This window comes from Cavia porcellus, unplaced genomic scaffold (genome assembly GCF_034190915.1).
Source record: "Cavia porcellus strain 051 isolate PalLab524CR breed Dunkin Hartley unplaced genomic scaffold, mCavPor4.1 scaffold_1, whole genome shotgun sequence".
Classification (NCBI taxonomy): domain Eukaryota; kingdom Metazoa; phylum Chordata; class Mammalia; order Rodentia; family Caviidae; genus Cavia; species Cavia porcellus.
In genome coordinates this window covers 236,821,427-236,843,878 of record NW_026947484.1, presented here as the reverse complement: position 1 = coordinate 236,843,878, position 22,452 = coordinate 236,821,427, and the positions used below count along the sequence as shown (strand labels likewise).

The 22,452-nt window shown below is 42.3% G+C and overlaps 1 protein-coding gene across 5 annotated transcripts in view; it reads right to left on the bottom strand.

Moving 5' to 3' along the window:
* Atad2b (ATPase family AAA domain containing 2B) overlaps nt 1-14,293 on the bottom strand; it is a 145,620-nt gene extending 131,327 nt beyond the window's left edge. For 2 of the 5 annotated variants that reach the window (XM_063231808.1, XM_063231816.1), the window contains exon 1: nt 13,654-14,292. In XM_063231808.1, the coding sequence (XP_063087878.1) occupies nt 13,654-13,863 (210 nt within the window). In that variant the 5' untranslated portion in view covers nt 13,864-14,292. Of the gene's footprint in view, nt 1-13,653 lie in introns of all 5 variants that reach the window. The other 3 variants (XM_063231829.1, XM_063231825.1, XM_063231820.1) reach the window with 3 other exon arrangements.
* Nucleotides 14,294-22,452: the final 8,159 nt, after the last annotated feature.

The window sequence follows — 22,452 nt, the reverse complement described above, 5'->3', positions numbered from 1 at the left end:
ACTTAATTGTTTCCATGGCCTTGTCTCCTCCAGATTGAAAGCTGTATAAGACAAGAACACCTGGTGCCTGCTGAGGGCCTTTAACTAGACCCTCCGTGGAGCATCTCCCACTGCCAGTCCCAACCAGGACTTCTTCAGCTGCAAGCGCTCACGTCAGTCCTCGCCCGTTGCCCCTTCCCGGCAGTTAGGGTGGGGTACTACAGACAGCGGAGTGAGACAGAAATATCCTAGGCAGTCAGACAGGGCTGGGCCCTTGGGTCAATGTGGACGGAGGCATCTTCACTGACGGTCAGATTTCAGAAGAAAATGCAACTATTCGCTCATACACTTCCCCTGGGGTGGACAGCAGGGACTGCCGTTCTAACTAGGCATCAATCTCCTTGGGGCGGAGGATCAGCCTTCTTACCCCAGCCCTTCAAGGAAAGTCCCTGCCTACCCCAGACGCTTCGCACTTTGGTCACTAGCAACTATACTTGTAACCTTATTGGTTGGTCTGTCCCACCTCACAGCCACCCTGTGACTTCCCACTGAATCAGTATTACCTGAGAAACTGTAATCGGTAACCTCACTGAGTATAGTTCTGCCCCACCTTGAGCCCACCTCACCTCTTAGCTTTGCTCAATAAAACACCTGTGAGGAGCAGGATTGGTGGTCAACCCACTTTGCTGGCTCCCTTCTGTCCCTCTCAGACAAAAGCTTTCTTTCTCTCAATGAATTCTTCCTACTCTTAAAAAAAAAATTACAAAGTTGATAACAGTCAATGAAAAAGTACAAGATAAAAAGACATTTTAAAAAACTGTTCACAAAATTGATGGCAGAAAATTTCCCAAGCAGAGAAAAAGAATTAAGACATATCAGTGAGTGAGGCACATAGAACTCCAGCTAGCCAGGACTTAAAAAAAAAATCTACCCGAAGACATAATAGTAAAGATTCCAGAAATTCAACACAAGAACAGAATAGTAAAAGCCATTAGAGGTGGGGCTGGGGATTTAGGTCAGCAGCATAAGCACCTGCCTGGCAAACAGGCAGTCTGAATTCAATCCCTGGTACCGATAAAAACGAAAAAGACAAAAAAAAAAAAAAAAAAAAGCCACTAGAGGAAAGAAACAAATGACCTATAAAAGAAAACCCATCAGAATCATGACAGACTTCTCAACACAAATCATCAAGTCAAGAAGAGCTTGGAGTGAAGTGTTTCAAGCCACAAAAGTCTGAAATGTTTCAAGTCCTGAAAGAAAACAACTTTCAATCCAGATGGCTGCACCCTGCAAAACTATCTTTAAAAATTAATGGAGAAATAAGATACTTCCATGATAAAGAACACGTGAGGAAATTAATGACCACCAAGCCCACCCTCCAAAATGTTCTGAAGAACATTCTAGAAAGAGATATGAGGAATGAAACTCCATGAACCCCAATAGTATGAATTCACGGGACCAGGCAAGCACAACAGAAAGGAAAAAGGGGAACCAAGAGCAGGAAAATAACACAACTGATATAGAGAAAAGAAACTCCCAACCTACTGGATGTCCAGTATGAGTTTGTGTTCTCTAAAATCAAATGAATTTTAGGATCAGTGCCAGTTAAGAGCAGAATATATTTATTTAGAGAAAGAAAGCTTTTGTCAAAGAAATAGACAAAAGAGGTCCCCGTGGTTTGTCAAAGACACTGTGTTTTCCAGGGACTTTTACAGAAAAAAACCACAAGGTGAGATGGGTCCAAGATGGGGAAAAATGTAAACTCACAAGGTAGACACGAGGTGGGACAGAATTATGGGCCACCAATAAAATTACTAGTACAATTGCTCAGGTAAGATTGATTAAATTGGTCACTTAGCTAGTGGAAACAGGGCCTTTGCTTGTAGGGGCTTGGATTAGTGGCTTCAAAGTGAACAGACCTATTTAGAATATCAATCCTGTCGTTTATCCTTAGGGTATGGCTGCATTTGTTTTGTCTTTTGTCATTCAATCCGGCCTGCAGTAGGAGGTGTTTGTTTTTCCCCACAGTTATAAGGTATTTGATCTTTTGCACTGACTTCTTCCAGGGTTCAGCCGGATCTGCCTGTCTATAATATTTCTATGTAACTCAGCTGCCTATAATATGGCAAGGATAAATCAATATGTATCAGTTAAAACCATCACTGTAAATGATCTCAATTCACAAATCAAAAGTAACAGACTTGGGGCTGGGGATTTAGCTCAGCGGCATAAGCACCTGCCTTGAAAGCAGGCAGGCAAGTGAGTTCAATCCCCGGTACTGATAAAAAGGAAAAAGACAAAAAAAAAAAAAAAAGTAACAGACTGACAGAATGGATCAACAAACAACATCCAACAATATGTTGCATTCAAGAAACACATTTAATTCAAAAAGAAATTCATACACTAAAAGTCAAAGGCTGGAAAACAATATTCCATGCTACAGGAACCTGGAAAAAAAGCAGGAGTAGCTATTTTACTTGTAGAAAAGTGAATTTCAAGCCAAGATTGATTATGAGAGAGACAAAAAGGTCACTACATCCTTGTAAAAGGAAAAATCCAAGAGGAAGAGATAACAATCATAAATATATATGCACCAAATACCAGTGCACCCAACTATATAAAACAAATATTAACAGATACGATTAAACAATCAAATAAACACTAGTACAATTGTAACGGAGGGACTCAATACCTCACTGCACAAAAAGATCAACTAGACAAAAAAATCAACAATGAAATATTAGAACTTTTGAACAAATGGACTTAGTAGATACTCAGTGTTCCACATCACAACATCAGAATACACAGTCTTCTCAGCTGCATGTGGGATTCTCTCCAAAACAGATCACATACTAGCTCATACAACGTGCTTAAGAAAATGTAAAGGAACTGAAATTAGCCCGTGCATATTATCAGATGCAATGAAATTGGAAACCACAAAAACTTCATGAACACATGGAAATTAAATAACATCCTCCTGAATAACCAATGGGTCAGAGGTGAAATTAAAGAAGAAATCAGACAGTTTTCACAATTAAACTATAATATAAATACAATACACTGCAATTTATAGGATGCCATGAAAGCTGTCCTATGAGGGAAATTTACAGTGGTGAATTCTCGTATCAGAAAAAGAGTGAGCTAAAATAAACAACCTTAATATTGAACCTCAAGTTCAAGAAGAAGAAAAGCAAGTCAAACACAAAGTTCATATAATGGAGAAAAGTATAACTCAGAGCAGAAACTAATACAATGGAGACTAAGAAAACAACACAAAGAACTATAGAATCAAAGAGGTGGTTCTTTGAAAGAGACAAAATTGACGAAACTCTTGGCCAACCTTATCGAAGAAAGGAAGAAGACTCAAATCCATGCAATAAGGCAAGCTAGAGGTCCTGAGTTCAATTCCTGATACAAAAAAAAAAAAAGCCGAGTGTGGTGGCACATGCCTATAATTCCAGCACTCAGGAGGTTGAAGCAGGAGGATCGTTGCAAGTTTGAGACCAGCCTGGGCTACAAAGTGAGCTCAAGGCCAGCCTGAAATGCATAGTGAGACCCTGTCTCAAAAAGACAAAAAATAAAATCAGGAACAAGATAAGGATGTCCACTGTCATCACTCTCATTCAACAAATAAGAGTTTCTTATTTCTACAAATATTAGCCAGAGCAAGAAAAAGACATAAAAGGAATAAGGATATGAGGGGCTGGGGATTTAGCTCAGCGGCATAAGCGCCTGCCTTGAAGGCAGGCAGTCGTGAGTTCGATCCCCGGTACCGATAAAAAGGAAAAAGACAAAAAAAAAAAAAAAAATAAGGATATGAAAGGAAGAAATTTGGGGCTGGGGATTTAGCTCAGCGACATAAGCACCTGCCTTGTAAGCAGGCGGTCATGAGTTCGATCCCTGGTACCGGTAAAAATGAAAAAGACCAAAAAAAAAAAAAAAAAAAGAAAGGAAGGAAGAAATGTAATTATTATTTGCAGATAATATGATACTCTCCATAAAAGATCCTAAAAACTCCACCATGACATCTAGATTTAATAACCAAACTCAACATTCAAATGGAGAAGTAAACAAGGGTGGAAGGGTTAAAGAGTGAGGTCATAAGAAAAAATGCAAACTTTGTTAAATGGAGAGGGAAGGAGAGGTTGAAGGGAAGACAAGGGAATGGAAAAAAAATGTTTTATCCTATACAGGTACAAATTCTTTATGATCATTATGTATATCTAAAAATGTACCAATAAAATCTGATTGAAGAAAAAAATTTTTAAACTAGGACTAGAGGTCCCACTCAACCCAGCTGAGTATGTTCCCAAAAGAATTAAAAACATCATACCACAGCAGTACATGTGCACCCACGTTTATAGCAACACAACCTGTAACAGCCAGATCTTAGAAACAACCTAAATGCCCATCAACTAAGGAATGGATAAAAAAGATGTGGCATTTTTATACAATGGAGTACTACTCTGCCATAAAGAAGGATAAACTGGAGCCTTTTATAGGTAAACAGATGCAATTTGAGATCACACTGAGAAGTAAAATAAATCAGACACGCATGTGTAAACACTGTGTTGTCTTACTAGTGTGAGCTGACAGAAACAATATATGTATATGTATGTATATACGTATATAAAAAAGATACTTAGATATACTACTGATTTTTCTGAGACAGATTTGTGCTGGTGTTGTTGGACAATTGAATGCAGATGTCTTGTGCTCTGGGTGGATAATTTGGACATGACAATGAACAATGTATGTAACATTGTTGCCCTCACTGATGTGTTTTGAAAATTTTTTTCTCTTTGAATAAAATGGAATTTAAAAAAAAAAACAAATTTTAAAATAACCAAATTTAGTAGCATAGCCGCACACAAAGTCAACACTCAAAAATTAAGGCATGTGGTACAGGCCTGTAATCCCAGGACTCAGGAGCCTGTGGCGAAGGATTGCTCTGAGTTCCAAGCCAGTGTGGGCTACAAAGTGAGTTCACGGGGCCTGAACTACATAGTGAAATTCTGCCTCAAAAGAACCAAAAATAAATTAATATATAATAAATTAATAAATAAATAGGTACTATTCCTGAACACAGACCACAGACTCACTGAGAGAAAAATTAAGGAAACTACACCTTCCATAATAGCATCCAAAAAAAATGAAATACCTAGAAACCAATGTAACAAAGGAAGTAAAAACTTTTTACATTGAAAAAGGAGATCTAAAAGGGTATCAGAAAATGGAATGATACCTGTTGTTCTTGGGTAGGAAGAAATAACACAGAGAAAATGGTCATACTTCCAGAATTGCAATACAGAATTTTCCTTTTATTTTTTCTTTGTCTTTTTTAGACACCATCTCACTACGCAGTTCTGGCTGGCCTTGGTTCTATTCTGTTCTGTTGATTTTATTATGTCTGATGATATGGGCAGTTATTTTGAAGACAACAAGAGGTATTATGGTAGCCATGGTTGATTTCCTATTATCATGTTTTGAGGTCCTATGTCACTTACACTATTTTGTTTTGATTGGCTTTGTTCTGTTTTATTTTGCTTGGTTTTATTCTCTAGAATTTAAAAAAAAGAGAGAGAGAGAGAGAAAGAAACTGCCTCCTTCATAAATAGTGCTGGAAAAACTGAATTTCCACAAGCCAAAGATTAAACCAATTAAAATGGATCAAAAATCCAAATATCAAAACTGAAATGCTAAATGTACTGAAAAAATAGGCAGAATTTGGGCTGAAGGATGCTGGAGAGAGGGAGGACGTTGAGACAGGGCCTCACTACGTAACTCAGGCTGGCCTCAAACTCCCAGCCATCCTCCCGCCTCAACCTCATTCTCTCAAGTGCTGCGATTATGGGCATGTGACACTGCGCCCAGTGTGAATAGGTAGAATTCTTGAAGACATTTATCAGCAAAACCCTGATTCTACAGAAAATATCACAAAGCATCAACTGGGATCTCATCTTATTAAAAAGCTTTTGAACAACAAAAGAAACCACAGAGTAAAGAGACAACCCACAGTATGGGAAAAAAATTTTGACAGCTATTCCTCAAACGACTAAATCCAGAATATACAAAGAACTTGAAAAAAATCAGACACCCACCCAAATTTGAAGGCTCAATCCAAAAATTGGGATCGGAAATTAACAGACACTTCTCAGATGAAGAAGTAAAAACAAAACAAAAAAAATTAAAAACAGCAAATAAATATACAACAAAATGTTCAACATTACTGGTCATTCAAGTGCTGCAAATTAAAACAATGCTGAGATTCCACCTCACCCTAGAAAGGAGAATTGTGGGCTGAGGATTTAGCTCAGCGGCATAAGCACCTGCCCTGCAAGTGCGAGCTCATGAGTTCGATCCCCAGTACAAAAAAAAAAAGAAAGAAAGAAAGGAGAATCGTTTTGAGTTCAAGATCATCCTGGGCTAAAAGTGAGCTCAAGGACAGCCTGAACTGCATAATGAGACCCTGTATTAAAAAAGAGCCAGGGATTTAGCTCAGTGGCATAAGTGTCTGCCTGGCAAGCCCAAGACTGTGAGTTCAATCCCCAGCACCAAAAAAAAGGAAGAGAAGCAGAGTAGAAGAGAGCAGAGGGCAACAGGAGAAAACAAGAAGCAAGATAAATCATGTACAAGTACAAACTTCCTACAACGAATTAGCATTAGGTAATACTTAAAATGTACCAATAAAATTTTAAAAAGAAAACAAAACAAAAATAACATCAAATTAAAAAGCTTCTCTATAGCAAAGGAAACAACAGTGATTCCTATAAGATGGAGAAAAATGTTTTTTTGCCAGCTATTCCTTAGATAAAAGACTAATACCTAGAATATTAGAACTCAAAGAAAAATCAGATCCCACCCCAGAACATCAAACCATTAGAGAAACACAACTGATAGCCAGGCACGGTGGCGCACACCTGTGATCCCAGGTGTGGGATCTGGGCAAGCCGAGGCAGGAGGATCTCAAGGCCACTCTGGGCTACATTATGAACTCAAGGTCACCTTGAGCTGCACAGTGAGACCCTGTCTCAAAAATAAAAAAGAAAAAGATAAGGACAGGTTTAAAGTGGCAGTGGCTGTTGCTTCAGGTGGATAAAAGGGGAACCAGGAAACTGCTGTTAAAGGGAGAAGTATAATGCTGAACCATGATTTGGAAAGGTAGGTGTTCTGGCCAGTAATCTAAGGAGGGAACTACCAGGCTGTGGGAAATGCAGCTTAGTGACGAGTAAGGAGTAGTGATGGGCATGAAACGGTAATAAAAAAGTTAAGAATCACAGGTATTACACACAATTAAAAACCAAAATCTTAACGCCGACATTAAAGGAACAAAAAGGATGTCACAAAACTACAAAAACAAAGAGTGTCTCACTGATATACCAGGGAAAGCTGAAATTTGTTCTGAAAAGACAAAGGAAGTCTAATTAGCAGTGGGTTTTGTTCATTTGTTTTCTCACTCTGCAGTTCAGGCTGGCCTTGATCAGTCTATGTACCCCAGAGTGAACTCGAACTCCTGCCTCAACCTGTGAGTGACAAGATTACAAGTGTGCACCACCACGCCCAGCTTCACCATGTCTTGTAATAGGGTAGTTTCGGTGAAAAGCTGGGTGGAAATTACCCGGTGAAGAATACAGTGGGTGGAGACCAACTACAGGTAATGTCTGCTGAGCCACTCTTTATAAAGTGAATCCGAATCAGGAAAGAAATCTGACAAGCCAGACGTGGTCTGCACGCGTGTGAGGCCAACACTCTGGGAGGATGAGGAAGGATCAGCAAGTTCAGGCTCAGCCTGGACGATTTAGGAAGACACTGTCTCAGAATTACTAAAATTTTTTAAAATTCGGGCAAAGCAGCTCAATGTGAAGACCCTAAGGTTACGCTCAATACTACTAAAAAAGAGAGAGAGAGAGAAAAGGGGAGGAGAAGAGATCAGAGACAGTGAAAGAGAAAAAAGTGAGTTTAACAAAGTAGAAGTGAGAAAAACATTTTCTTTTTTAAAAACACACAATCTGATTTCTTATAACCACAGAGCACAGAGAAAAATAAAACAAAATTTTAAGCCACACACAGTGGCTCATGTGTGTGCCATCCCAGCTACCCGGAAAAGTGAAGCAGGAGGATCTCAGGTTCAAGGACAGCCTCGGCAATATAGAGGACACACAGACAGACAGAGGTAAATTTTCAGTTAGATAGATAACTGATAAGAAAAAGATCCTCAAAGAGGGAGAAACTAAAGAGAGAAAACAGAATACTTCCCCCAAGTTAGGTTAGAAAGTATAAGGGGCAAACAATCTTTTCCAATATCTAAGACAGCTTTTTTGTCTACTATTTTTTTAAACCAGTACTCCAGTTTCTGTGAGAAAGTTTAGAGGTGCACTCAATTTCTTTTTCTTTCATTGTAAAAGAATACAGCGAGGAACAGTTGCCATGGGTGCAGAAAACACTCAGACTGCTCTTTACTCACTTAGAACCAATACAATTCTACAAAGTCCTGAAACATACAAAATGTCCTAAATTTTCCTTAACTATCCCAAGACCAAGCAAGCCTAGTAGTTTAGTATTTCTAAATAATTATCAGGAAATACAGAAATAGAAAAACAATGGCAAAGAAGTCATAAAAAGATTTTAAAAGGGCCTGTATTTTATTTTTTACAGTTTCAAGGGTACTGAGGGTATGTATTGTTCAATTCACTCTCTTTTTTTCTATTTTTATTAGCATATGTTCCTACTGACAATTTAAAATGCATTTTTCTTCCAAATAAAGGTTTGGTGGTGCTTGCCTGTAATCTCAGCACTCAGGCACAGGCAGGAGGATTGAGGTTCATGGCCGGCTTGGTCTACATATGAGGTATTATCTCAGAAAAATAAAAGCATCTAAAATGCATTTCAGATACTTTTGAAAGGCAGGGTATCACTCTGTATACTTCAAATTGGCCTCAAATTCAGATGAACTCACTCTCTCACTTGAGCTCACTATACAGCCCAGGTTGGCCCTGAACTCATTGATTCTCCTGCCTTGGCCCCCAAATATGGGGATGGCAGGTGTGTGCCATCACACTCCCTAGTTTTTGCTTTTAAGCTAAAAACATTACATTATTTAAAATGAAAAAAGACAATGTTGAGTATTAAAAAACGCAACTTAGTTAGCAGTTAGACAGAATCAGTCCCACCCACAGTACTATCATTGTGACTTAGAAACTATTTACCCAGTAAGAATGTTCAAAGACTGATGAAGTAATATAACAAATATTACATCTACCACCATACACTGGATATAGACTCAGGTAAAGACATTTATTAGGCTTAGTAGGTGTAATATAATTTCATAATCTCATTAACTCCCGTGATTCATTCCTTCCACAAACATTTACCAAACACCTATTTTTGTGTCAGATACTACAGATACTTAGTAACCACGAAGTCCCTGCCCTTCCCAGCAAGTCCAGACCTAACTCCTTAATTGGCCCTAATGGTATAAAAACTTCACATTGCTACAAGTATGAGAGAATAGAAGATACTTCCTTAAACTCTCTGTAGAGCAAAATCTATAAAAATTTAAAATAAACACAACTCTTTAACCTAATAATTCACGTCCTTTAAATAAGGTCATTTTCTAATACATTATTTATAATTTTAAAAACATGTAAACCTGCAAACCAACAGAAAAAGGTTAAAAATGTTATGATACAATAAAGTACACTATTAGAAAGCCATCAAGAGAGCCATATGAAAGAATTTACAAGACACTATGAAAAATAGCATTCAGGCCAGGTGTGGTGGCAGGCCCCTGTGATCCCAGCCCTCCATGGGCTGAGGCAGGAGAAGGATTCCAGTTCAAAGCCACCCCCAGCTACCACACTGAGTTCAACACCTGCCTGAACTACACAGGGAGACCCTGTCTCAAAAAAAAAAAAAGAACATTAATAAATACATTCACAAGTAGACACAGTAAAAACTGAGCCAGGCATGGAAGCACTCTGAAGACTGAAGTAGGAGGATCCCAAGTTCAAACCCAGTTTGAGCAACTTAGCAAGTCCTCCTCAAAACACACACACACACACACAAAAAGACAGGGGAATGTAAGCTCACTGTGAAGTACCCGGGTTCAACCCCTAGTACAGAAAAAAGAACAAGGAAAACTGAAGGAAAAAACTTTTGATTCAAACTATAAAATACTTTTAAATTTTTAACACAAAAATCACCCTCAAGGTCACCTACTTGTGCTTCCAGTGTACAGCATAAACACCTTGGTGAACTGGACACAGCATCTCACACCTGTAGTCCCGACACTCAGGAGGCTGCGACAGCAGAACTGCTGTGAGTCAGAGGCCAACAGGAGCCATGTAAGTGACTTCAAGGCCAACCTGAACTACACAGTGAGACCCTGTTTCAAAACACACAAAAAACTCCAAATACGGTAATGAGCTGCTCCTACTGTTCTATGCATACATAAACTTCTTGCCAATACGTCATTAATTAAGAAAGTACAGCCAGGCGCATGGCACATGCCTATAATCCCAGCATTCAGGAGCCGAGGCAGGAGGATCTCTGCAAATGCAAGGCTGGCCTAGTTACAAAGTGAGTTCAAGGCCACCCTGAACTGCATATTAAACTTCAAAAAGACCAAAAAAGAAAAAAAAAAAAAAAAGCAAGCAAGCAGCTCTGCACTGGAGCTTTTGTTTACATAATCAATATACAAGTACAACACTCACCCTAAGTGAAAACACTGAGGTAGTTATGAAGAAAACCAACTTCACAGCAAATAACTTCAAGGTTTTATCCCTCACAAATGTGAGACACAGCACATGGACACCAAAAGGGTCAACTGAAGTCTGCTTCAGTAAGTCTCAAGTCTTGCTTACTCAATAACTGTCAGCAAATTTCTCCTGCATGCCAGGAAGGTGATACTAAAAAGTTGCCTACTTATTAATTTAGGACAAAATTATCTTTAAAGCGCTAACATCTGAATACTGAATTCCAGAGGGAATGAGAAAGGAAAGTAAGCCAGGGATGGTGGCACATGCCTATAATCTCAGCACTGAGTCAGGGGCAGGAAGATTGCTGTAAGTTTGAGGCCAGCTTGGGCTACAAAGTGAGTTCAAAACTGGCCTGAACTACAGAGCAAAGCCCCAGCTCAACACCCTACCACCACCAAAGAAAAAGAAAAAGCTGAAGAAATAATGAAAATTAATTTATCACAATCAAACAATGAGAGATGGAGAGGAAGAAACACTTTGGACTGAAAAACCTAAGCTTGTAAAATACAGTGATGAATTTCAAAATGATATCACTCCCATGGAAAAAAGTGTAAAGAATTCTCACAAACAAAATAAAAACAGAACCAGCAATCTCACTTCTAGATATTTACCCAAAGGAACTGAAATCAGGAAAGGTGGTGACAGCCAGGAGTGTTAAATTCCTGTAACATAAAACTAACTGGAGAGGAAGTACCAGCCACACTCCAATCAACCCACTTTGGGAATAGATAGCAAACCTGCTTCTAAATGTATATTCTATAAACTTAAATTTAACTTGTTCTAAAGTTCTAATCACTCAGAATGTAACAGTAGAAAGTCTCTAATATCTGAGCACACCTAAACCATTCCATCATCTAGTAAAGCCATAACACACATATTTTTAAACTGAAAAATATTTCAGAATGAATCCTCAGTAGCCTGTTACTTAACCTGCTTCTAAATGTATATTCTATAAACTTAAATTCAGAATTACAACTCAACTTGTTCTAAAGTTCTAATCACTCAGAATGTAACAGTAGAAAGTCTCTAATATCTGAGCACACCTAAACCATTCCATCATCTAGTGAAGCCATAACACACATTTTTTTAAACTGAAAAATATTTCAGAATGAATCTTCAGTAGCCTGTTATTTATGGACTTTTAAAACATTTAAAAGGGGTTTTTAAAACATTTCATTAGCATGTTCCAGAAAGAGCTCCAAGATATTCTAGCAATTTAAAAGCTACCAAATGTTCATCTCTACACTAGATTATTGATTTCTTGCCTTTTAACATCTCCCTAACAGCTGCTTGACAAATTACTTCACCTTATTCCTCAGGGGTAAAGACAGTAAGATATCCATGAACTCAAAATGGGACCACAAGTGATCAGCAAGAGAGATGAGCTAATTGCTTCAGATGAGTTTGACATTGCTCTAATAGACTAGAGGTTCACAGCCTGATACAATTATACGCTAACACTCTTAAATATTTTATTTGCACCCAACTATATAAGAAATGCCTTCTTAAAGTTATTTTAAAACATGGAAACATCAGAAAGTGGATAAACTTGTATATCCTTTAAAATATTTCTACAGAAACCCTCGTCTTAAGAATACTTATTCTACTAACAGCTTACGCAACTGTCAGATTGAGCTTCCTTATTTCAACCTTTTTGATTTGTAAGTTCCTAGTCTACTAAATATAAAGTTTTAGAAAATACTTTCCAGAGTTTTAGCAAATAAGGGCAGCAGCTCTTTTCAAAGATGTGTTTCAGAGCAGTACGATAAAATATTTCTACTTCATGCACTCACTCATTCTGATCAGTGTCAAAACAGGATGAGACACAAAGAGAAAAGGCACACAGCACACAAGCGGGAATCTTAGACACCCCTAAAAAATCTTAAATATTGCTCCCATCTCATAAGAATAACAAAACAGTATGGATTTTAAAGGATCTTACATAAACAAGCATTTTCCATGCAAATCATTTAGTAAGTTATAGCCTCTAGATTTTTTCTCTTAAATTCAGAACCAATCTCACACAAACCTGTCAATATCTTATTAAGTGATAAGCCCAAGTTTTTAGCATTTCACACAGGAATAAAATTACAACTATTTTGTAAAGAACTAAATCATCATTTGCTTCTTCAAATAATCACTTTTCCAAGCGCGTGACGAGAGGCTAATTCACCTTTTGTAAATTACTCCTCTAACAAAGTACAGGCATCCGATAAACCATACAACTGGGGGATGGTGGTGCCCACTCGACAAGTTTCTTTCCACGCACCCGCGGGAGCGGAAAGCTGCACTCTCGCAGGAGCCTTGGTTAGCAGCTAGCGGCTGGTTACTCCGGAGTGCTTTCACATTTGATCTCTCCCGCCTGGAGAGGCGACAGCGTTGATTCTGTTTTCAAAGTTTGTGTCAGAGCAGCTCCAAACTTTTTTTCAGTATCCCTGTCTGCCTGCCAACGGGAGCTCACCAGCCCGCACCACCCCCAAACTGAGAGTAAGCCGGAGTTGAGACAGCGGCAGAAGCTGACACACTTTCCAGGCGGCTCCGAAACACCAGCGCAAACTTTCACTTCTGTCTCCCAGCCCGCGGACCTGGCCCCGCGCGCCCGCTGCCCCCGGAATCCCCCTCCGAGGCAGGACAAGGACACACACAGCAGACTGTCCCGACGCCCCCCGGAAGCACCCCCGAGCCCGTGCCCCGAACTCAAGCCCCGTTCCTCACACAAAAGAACCAGCCCAGCAAAGCAAACGGGCTGCAGTCGCGCCCCTCCGCGGTGCCACCCTCCGCCGCCGCACCCGCAGAGCCCGGCTCCGGCCACCCGAGCGGCGTCCGCGGGAGGCTTCCTGCCCTCAGCCCGGCCAGACAAAGCCCGGGCGGCCCGGCCGGCGCTGGCAGCCTCCGGACGCGGGCGTCGCGCTCTTACCCGGGCCTCTTCCGCGGCGACCCCGGCGCCACCGCCTCCCCCAGCCTTGGCGGCCGGGCAGCTGGCAGCGCGGGTCTTGGAGGAGCGGGTCCGAGAGGAGATGAAATGGCTGCTGCCTCCGACCGCCCCAGGCTCTCCTCCGGCCCCAGGCCCGGGCCCAGGAGACTTGGAGCCGAGCAGCCGCAGGGAGCTCTTCCGGGTGTTCACCATGGTCCGGCCCGGGAGCCGGGCCCACGCTGCGCCCGGAGAGCCGAGGAAGGCGGCCCGCCGGCCGGACGCTCAGGGCCGGCGGAGCCGAGGCGGGCCCGGGGAGACGAGCCGGCCCCGAGCCTCCGGAGCGCGGACGAGGGCAGGCGAAAGCCTGGCCGAGCAAGGCAGAGGCAGCGCGAGGCGGCAGGCAGCGCGGAACAGGAGCGATCCTGCAAGCCGGCTGCACGGACCCTCCGCCGGCTTCTCCCTCCTCAGCGGGAGCCGAGTGGAGCCGCCATTTCTACCCTTTCTCTCGTTCTCGCTCTCGAGCTCCGTGCGTCAGGGATCCAGCGCCGCAGGGCAGACGAGGCCGCTCCCGGCAGCGGCCACGGCGAGGCGCTGCGAGGACAGGTAGCGCTCGCCTTGCCGGCTGCTCGCTTTACTCCTCCGACCTCCATCAGGCCCCGCCCTGGAGGTGTCACGCGCCAGTCGGGCGGCGACGCTCTGGGCCGGCGGCTCGATGGTCTCCCGTCTCGCCGGCTGTCTGGGCTGGGGGATGGGCTGCGGGCCGGCTGGGCGGGGTTTGGCCCGGGAGCCTCCCGCGCTTCAGGCCGCGGGACCCAGGCGCCGCCGCCGCGTCAGGTGGCCCGCACCGAGTAGGGCTGGGCTGCAGAGGCGCGAGGCGCTGAGTTACAGTCCCCCCGCTACCAAGGGCGACACACTCAACTTGAGCTGCGCTTTTCGTGGCGTGAAAATGGGAATGACGACGGTGGTGACAGTAACCACACCGGGCACCGGGCTCACGGGCAGCCTGCGAAGGAAAGGGAGGACAGGCCAGGCACTGCACGGTGCGCCCTGCAGCCTTGGACCTGCGGTTGTAGAGAAGGCGCAGTCCGGCCTAAGTGTCTCCGCGATCCTGTCCTTCCTCGCCACAGAAGAATTAAAAAGACAAAAGATAGACCCCAGCTGTCAACCTGGGTAGCTAAGGCCGGGGATGCAGCTCAGTGGCCCAAGCACCCGAGTTCCATTGCTGGTACAAAAAAAAAAAAAGAAAAATTTGTAACTTCATTTACTAATTAAAAAACTAAGTCACACAATCTGAAAAGCTTTTCTGTCATGTTGGAATTATATTTATTTCAAGAATTCATAGTTCATTGGAGTTAGCCTGTTTCTTGGGCAGAAATTCTTCCTGTTTACTACACTATTGAAATTGGAGGGGCTGGGGATTTAGCTCAGTGGCGTAAGTGCCTGCCTTGCAAGCAGGCAGTCGTGAGTTCAATCCCCGGTACCAATAAAAAGGAAAAAGAAAAAAAAAAAAAAAGACCAAAAACAAAGAATAAAAACTGGAGACTCAGAAATTCCCGTAAAAATCATCAAAATTAGACTATTCAAGCTCTCAATTGTTAAAAATCTTAGGTATTACACCACAGAGATACATGCGCACACCCATGTTTTTAGCAGCACAGTTTGTAATAGCCAGATCTTGAAAACAGCCCAAGTGCCATCGACCAAGGAACGGATAAAGACGTGGAGGTTTTCTTATGTAACGCAGCACTACACTGCCATAAGGACAACTTTGAGATGTCGGTAAACGAATGCACCTTGAGTCCATACTCTTCAGTGAAATAAATCGGACACACCTGTAAATACATTGTTTCTCTGGTGTGAGAAGTCGAAAGTGTAAATAAGGACCAAAATACACGTTAGTATTGTGCCAAACAAGGGAAGAAAATGTTCAAATGCGGGGAGGGGGGGTGAAAAAACATGGAAACACAGATTTTGTAAATGGTAAGGAAAGAAGGGGTCGAAGGGAAGAAATGAGAAAAAGAATCAAGTTATATCACACACTGGAACAAATTATGATGACTGTGATCATTGTGTATATTTAAAATGTACCATAAAATCTGATTGAAGAAAATCTTCGGCACGCCCTGCGGTGAGGCAGGAGGGTCACTACATGTTCGAGGCCAGCCTGGGCTCCAAAGTGAGGGCAACGCCAGCCTGAACTGATAGGGAAACCCTTTCTCAGACCAAAAAAAAAAAAAATAGAAATCAAAAGATCTCAGGTTATGGCGGCGGCTTTCCTCCAGCAGCCCACCTTGCTTCCTCTAGGCGTTCTTTTATCTTGCTTTTTCCTTTTTTATTTGGCTCAAATTCACTGCGCACAGCTAGTTTTTCTCCCACTCTTTACTTTTTCTTTCTCCAGGAAACTTGGCCACTGTGTGAAAAAAAAATTACAGCGCCGGGAACGGTTTTCAGTGTGGGACGTTAGCCTAGCGATCCAGAGGAGCAGCAGTGAGCCCCCTTTAAAGCTTGCATAGGCAGCCAGCCGCAGAGCCCTCTGCCTACCCTCACAGCCAGCCTCCTGAGGCTCCTGGGTCCTTCGTACTGGGGACACACCTGGGCTTTCCGGATCCCTCAGATATGACATCATTGAGCAGAAAAAAGTGCTATTTCCTACAGAAAATAAGTTGGTTCCAGTAGTGCATGAAGTGTCCGAGGGAGATACATGATATTAAACAACTGCACAGAGGGTTTGTCTTTCATTTTTCTTTTTGCTTTTTGTTGATGGTTTGTTGATACAGGGTCTCCCTCAAACTCCTGACAGGCCTCAGCCTCCCCCGTGCTGGGATTACAGGTGTGCTCCGCCATACCAGGCATTTTCTGTTTGTTTTTGTTTTTTTGGTACCGGGAATGGGAATTGAACTCAGCACGCTTGCAAGGCAGGTGCATATGCTGCTGAGCTAAATCCCCAGCCCCTTTCTGTTTGTTTTTAATAGACCTAAATTAAGAAGACCAGGGTAGTTTTGGGATTAGTATAACTTGCACCATTTATTTTACTTTAAACCCAAGTGGTGTTAGGTACTCTGCTAGGAAAAGGAAAAAAAGAAGTTCTGGTCCTTAAAGAGCTGACAGACATGCAGGAAAGAGATCGACAAGAAACCACTAAACTGCAAAGCAGTGTGATAGGAAGGATTAGGCAGAGACCATTAATCCAAGCAGGGATGTAAGGAAGCCTCTGAGAGAGATAAGGATCCCAGAGACAGATAACAGACCACAAATTGGGGAAATAAATACCACTGATGAAAGAAGGAGGTTTCAGAAAGATTTGGGAAAGTAGTCTGGTTTTCATAGTACCACATGTGCTGGAGAAAATAAAAAGTCGAGGAAAAGTGACCGAAATAGTTTTAACGTCTATTCTGAACTACATACGCAGCGAGGATGGGGAGCCAGCATGGTGCCACAGGCCTTTAATCGCAGGCTGCCAAGAGTTCAAGGCCAGTCTGGACTACACAGTAAAACACAGTTTTGGGTCTCAAAACAACAACAACAAAAAAAAAAAAACAAAAAAAAAACCAACAGAGAGACAGAGACAGGAAAAAATGGGACCGAGTACACCCAGCGGTAGAACATTGTCCTAGCACACACTAGGCCAGTGGGAAGGAACTCCCGGCGACCCAGCAGGCTGTTCGTGTCCCTGCAGGCTCTAACAGGCTCACCATCACTGCACTAGGCCGTGAATTCTATCTTCAACATCAAAAAGGGAAAAGAAAAGTACAAAACATAGAAACTCAAGAATATTCAAAAAGGGTAGAGCCACAGCAGGAACCCAGACAAATAAAAATCTAAAGATAACTTTCATTGGGATCTACCTTCTGTATTCTTTAAATATTTAGAGATGCAAAGGAAGTTAGATTTGGTGGTGCTCACCTACCATTCCTGCACTACACTCCGGGAGGCTGAGGCAAAAGGGTGATGAACTGGAGCCTGGGGAGGGCAATTTAGCAAGACCTTGTCTCAAAAGAAATGTAAAAATGCCAGGCATGGTGGTCCACACCTGTAATCCAAGCCCTTGGAAGACTGAGGCAGGAAAATCACTGAGAGTTTAAGGTCAGTCTAGGACACACAGTGACTTCAAAACTAGCCAAACTACATAGTGAAACCCTGTCTCAAAACAAAAGGCAAACCGGGCATGGTGGCTCACACCTGTCTGTAATCCCAGCAGTTGGGAGGCTGAGGCAGGAGAATCGTTGTGAGTTCCAGACCAGCCTGGGCTACAAAGTGAGCCCAAGGACAGCCTGAACTGTATAGAGAGACCCTGTCTCAAAAAGACAGAAAAAAAAAAAAAAAAAGGCAAGGTATGGAGACTGAGGATTTAGCTCAGCAGCATAAGCGCCTGCCTTGCAAGCAGGCAGTCGTGAGTTCGATCCTTTATCCCCAGTACCGATAAAAAGGAAAAAGATTAAAAAAAAAAAAAAAGACAAGGTGTGGTGGCACATACCTGTAATGCCAGCACCCAGAGGCTGAAGCAGGAGGATTGCCACATGTTTGAGAATTTATGAGTTTCAGGCCAGCCTTGGCTAAACAGAGAGTTCAAAGCCAGTTTAACTATATAGTGAAACTCTGTCTCTGAGGAAAACAAAAAAAAAGAAACTTAAGGAGTGGGGAAACTGGATGTGGTGGCACACATCTATAATGCCAGCACTGGGGAGTTTAAGGCAGGAGGAGCACCAGCAGTCCTAGACCAGTGTAAACTATAAACTACAGCAAGACCCTGTCTCAAAAAGTGAGCCAAAAAGAAAACACAAAGAATGGGGACTACAAGGCCCTCATTTCAACCTCAAGTACACAGGAGGAACAAAGCAACAGGCTCAGATAAAATGTTTACATATTTCATAACAAGAATATTTAAAAATCTCGGGGCTGGGGATTTAGCTCAGCGGCGTAAGCACCTGCCTTGCAAGCAGGCAGTCGTGAGTTTGATGATCCCTAGTACCGATAGAAAGGAAAAAGACAAAAAAAAAAAAAAAAAAAACCTTATTAAAAAAAAAGAATATTTAAAAATCTCTCAAACTCAAGATGCTGTGCTTCACTTAAGCTGATATACAGATATAAATAAGCATAAGAAAACACTGCAGGTTAAGACTGTGATGAGAACCAAGACGTATCAATGAGAAAATATTAAAACTGATTTCAAAAGAAATAAGAAGTCAAAATAAATGTACTGTAAGAGATTAATGATCCTTTCTCTCTGTCTGTCTGTCTCTCTGTCCTTCTGTCTCTCTCTCTGTCTCTCTGTCTCTCTCTATCTCTCTCTGTCTCTCTGTCACTGTCTCTCTCTCTGTCTCTCTGTCTCTGTCTCTGTTTCTCTGTCTCTGTCTCTGTTTCTCTGTCTCTGTCTCTCTCTCTGTCTCTGTCTCTCTCTCTGTCTCTGTCTCTCTGTCTCTGTCTCTCTCTCTGTCTCTCTCTCTGTCTCTCTGTCTCTCTGTCTCTATCTCTCTCTGTCTCTCTGTCTGTCTCTTTGTCTCTCTGTCTCTCTTGTCTCTCTCTCTCTCTCTCTCTCTCTCTCTCTCTCAATGCTTTGCTGTCTTCCCCTGCCATGAACTGTTGCCCCTCTGCCATGTGCCACCCTACCTTTGAGCCACTGACTGTGGACTGATACCTCTACAAACTGTGAGCTAAATAAACCTTTCCTCCTTTAAAAAAATTTTTTTCTCCAGACATGATAGCACATGCTTGTAATCCCAGCACTCAGAGGCTGAGGCAGGAGGATCAACTGAGAGTTTGAGGCCAGCCTGGGTATCAAGTGAGTTCAAGGCCAACATGAACTTCATAGTGAAACTTTGTTTCAAAAAAGACAAAAGATTGTGGTTTTTTTTTTTCCTTTAAATAAAAAAAAGAGACTTTCTCTTTAAAGAAAAAAAAAAAAGACAAAAGGGGGGGGGTGCATGGAGATTTGGCTCAGCGGCATAAGTGCCTGCCTGGCAAGTTTAGGGTTGTGAGTTCCATCCCTGGTACTGCCCTCCCAAAAAAAAGACAAAAAAAAAAAAAAAAAAAAAAAATCTAACAGGCCTGAGGTGTAGTTTAAACCTGGAGCACCTGCCTAGCACCTCTAAAACCCTGAGTATGACCTTAAGCACTACAAAAAAACATACAAAGCCTTCCCAACAAAGAAAATCCCAGGACCAAATTTTAAGGAACTAATACTAATCCTCAAAATCCAAGTAGCACACAATTTATAATCCCAGCCACTGGGGAAGGAAAACTGTCATGAGTTGAGTCCAGCCTAGGAAACACAGCCACAGACCCTTGCCAGAAAAAGAAGAGAAAGAAATACTATTCTTTAACTTGTTCTATGAGGTCAGCATTACGTTTTTCTTTTCAGCATTACCTTAATACCAAAGCCAGACAAATATATATCACAAGAAAATATAGAAACCAAATGTGGTGGCACACACCTGTAATCCCAGCACTCAGGAGGCTGAGGCAGGAGGATCACCTTGGTTTCCAAGCCAGTGTAAGCTACATAATCAGTTGAAAGCCTTAACCACAAAGCAATACCTTGTCTCAGAATACAAAGAACAAAATCTATAAAAGTTTTATATTCCATGGGGCTGGGGATTTAGCTCAGTGGCATAAGCACCTGCCTTGCAAGCATGTGGTCATTAGTTGGATTCCTGGTACCAAAAAAAAAAAAAAAAAGTTTATATTCCTGTATGAATATAAAAGCAAAACGCCTCAACAAAATAAAATATGAACAAACCAAACCCAATATATTAGTCAAAGAATGACATACCGTGACCAAATGAGATTTACGCCAAGACATGGCTTTAGCTTTAGCTTTAAATCCAGTGATTCTGTCCTCAGATCAGACTTTCTAAGACTAGTCAGTGGTGAGAGGACAGGCTGTCAGCAAACCATCCTGACAAAACTAGATTCTTACACCCAGAAGAATGAAGCTGGAGCTGGATGTGGTAATTCATATCTGTTACCCAGTACTCAGGAGGCTGAGGCAATAGGACTCCAAGTTTGAGACCACCCTGGGAAATTTAGTGACAATTTGACTCAAAATAAAATTATAAGGTGGAGAATGGGGGAAATGAATTTGGGCACTTACCGTACATCATATACAAAAGAAACTCAAAATGGAGGTAACAACTAGGCATCAGAATTAAAACCATAAAAAAATTAGCAATTGGGCTAGGTGTGTTGGCACACTTTATAATCCCAGCACTCAGGAGGTTGAGGGAGGAGGATCACTGTGAATCTGAAGCCAGCCTGGGCTACAAAGTGAGTTCCAGGCCATTCTGAACTGCATAGGGAGACCCTGTCTCAAAAAAAAAAAAGACAAAAAAGAAAAGGAAAAGCAAAAAGAGGAAAGGAGAAGAGAGGAGAGGAGAGGAGAGGAGAGGAGACGAAAGTTCTTATAACTCAAAAACATTACTGAAGCCTGTCATGATGGCACACACCTGTAATCCCATCACTCAGGAAGCTGAGGCAGGACGATTGCCACCAAATTCAAGGCTAGCCTGGACTACACAGCAAAACCTATCTCAAAAAACCAACCCCCTTGGGGCTGGGGATTTAGCTCAGCGGCATAAGCGCCTGCCTTGGAAGCAGGCAGTCATGAGTTCGATCCCTCGTACTGGTAAAAACGAAAAAGACCAAAAAAAAAAAAAGAAGAGACCTATGAGTGCCTCTTCTATCAGGAAAAAACCAACCCCTTGCTGGTGGTGCACACCTGTAATCCCAGCACTTGGAGAATGAGGCAGGAGGATCCTTGCAAATTCCAGACCAAGCTGGGCTACAAAGTAAGCTCAAGGCCAGCCTGAACTGTATAGCAAAACCCTGTCTCAAAAAGACCAAAAACAAAACAAAACCAACCCCCACCAAAGCTATCCTTTCATTCTCATCGGTGCTGTTATACTATATAAACCTATTACAGAAATCTAATTGTTTATACCTTAAACTACAATTTCTAAAAGACAACCCAAACAGTAGGTTAACACGGTAGGCCACATCCGGGGCTACATAACCCTGAACTACATTGTGAGACCCAGTCTCAAAGAAAACCAAACCAAACAAAAACTGGACATGGTGGCACAAGCCTGTAATGCCAGCACTTGGGGGCTGAGGCAGGGGGATTGCTGCGAATTCAATAGCCTGGGCTACACAGTGACAAAAAGCTACAACCAAAACCAAAAACCAAACAAGAGATGGTAGGCAACCACTTACAAGATATATTTAGTAGGGAATTGACTCCTAATGCTAATATTGTACATAGCTAAATTAGTTACGACCACTAGACAGCGCTGGGCCTTCGGCACTGAAGACAGTTGTGGCCAGAGGCACAGTCACTGAAGGCCCAGAAAAAGAGCAAGGACAGCGACATACTTCCTGTAGGGATGAACGGTAGTTTAAACAGGCACTGATCACCGCGGATGGGCACCAAGAACTCCCTAGCCTGGTGCGTATTGGAAAGTCTTTGTTCCTTCCACGTGCACTTGCTACACGTAGTCACCTCAAGCTGCAGTGTGGACCCCATTTAATCAGTGTCAGCTAAGCGACTTACTTACTCTCCTGTCCTTGGTTCACCATAGTCTCACCCCTCCTCACGCCCACCTGGTCATTTCCCTTTGGATCCACAGTACCTAAGCAACTATGCTTGCAATTTTTTAGCTGACTGTAGTTTTGTTCTGTCTTAAACTCACCTCGCCTTGTGGTTTTGCTTAATGAAAATACCCTTCAGAAGTGGGGTCTGCAGGCAACTGTCTTTCCAAGCCGAGAAGCTTCCCTAGAAGCTTTCTTTCACTCAATAAATTATTGCTA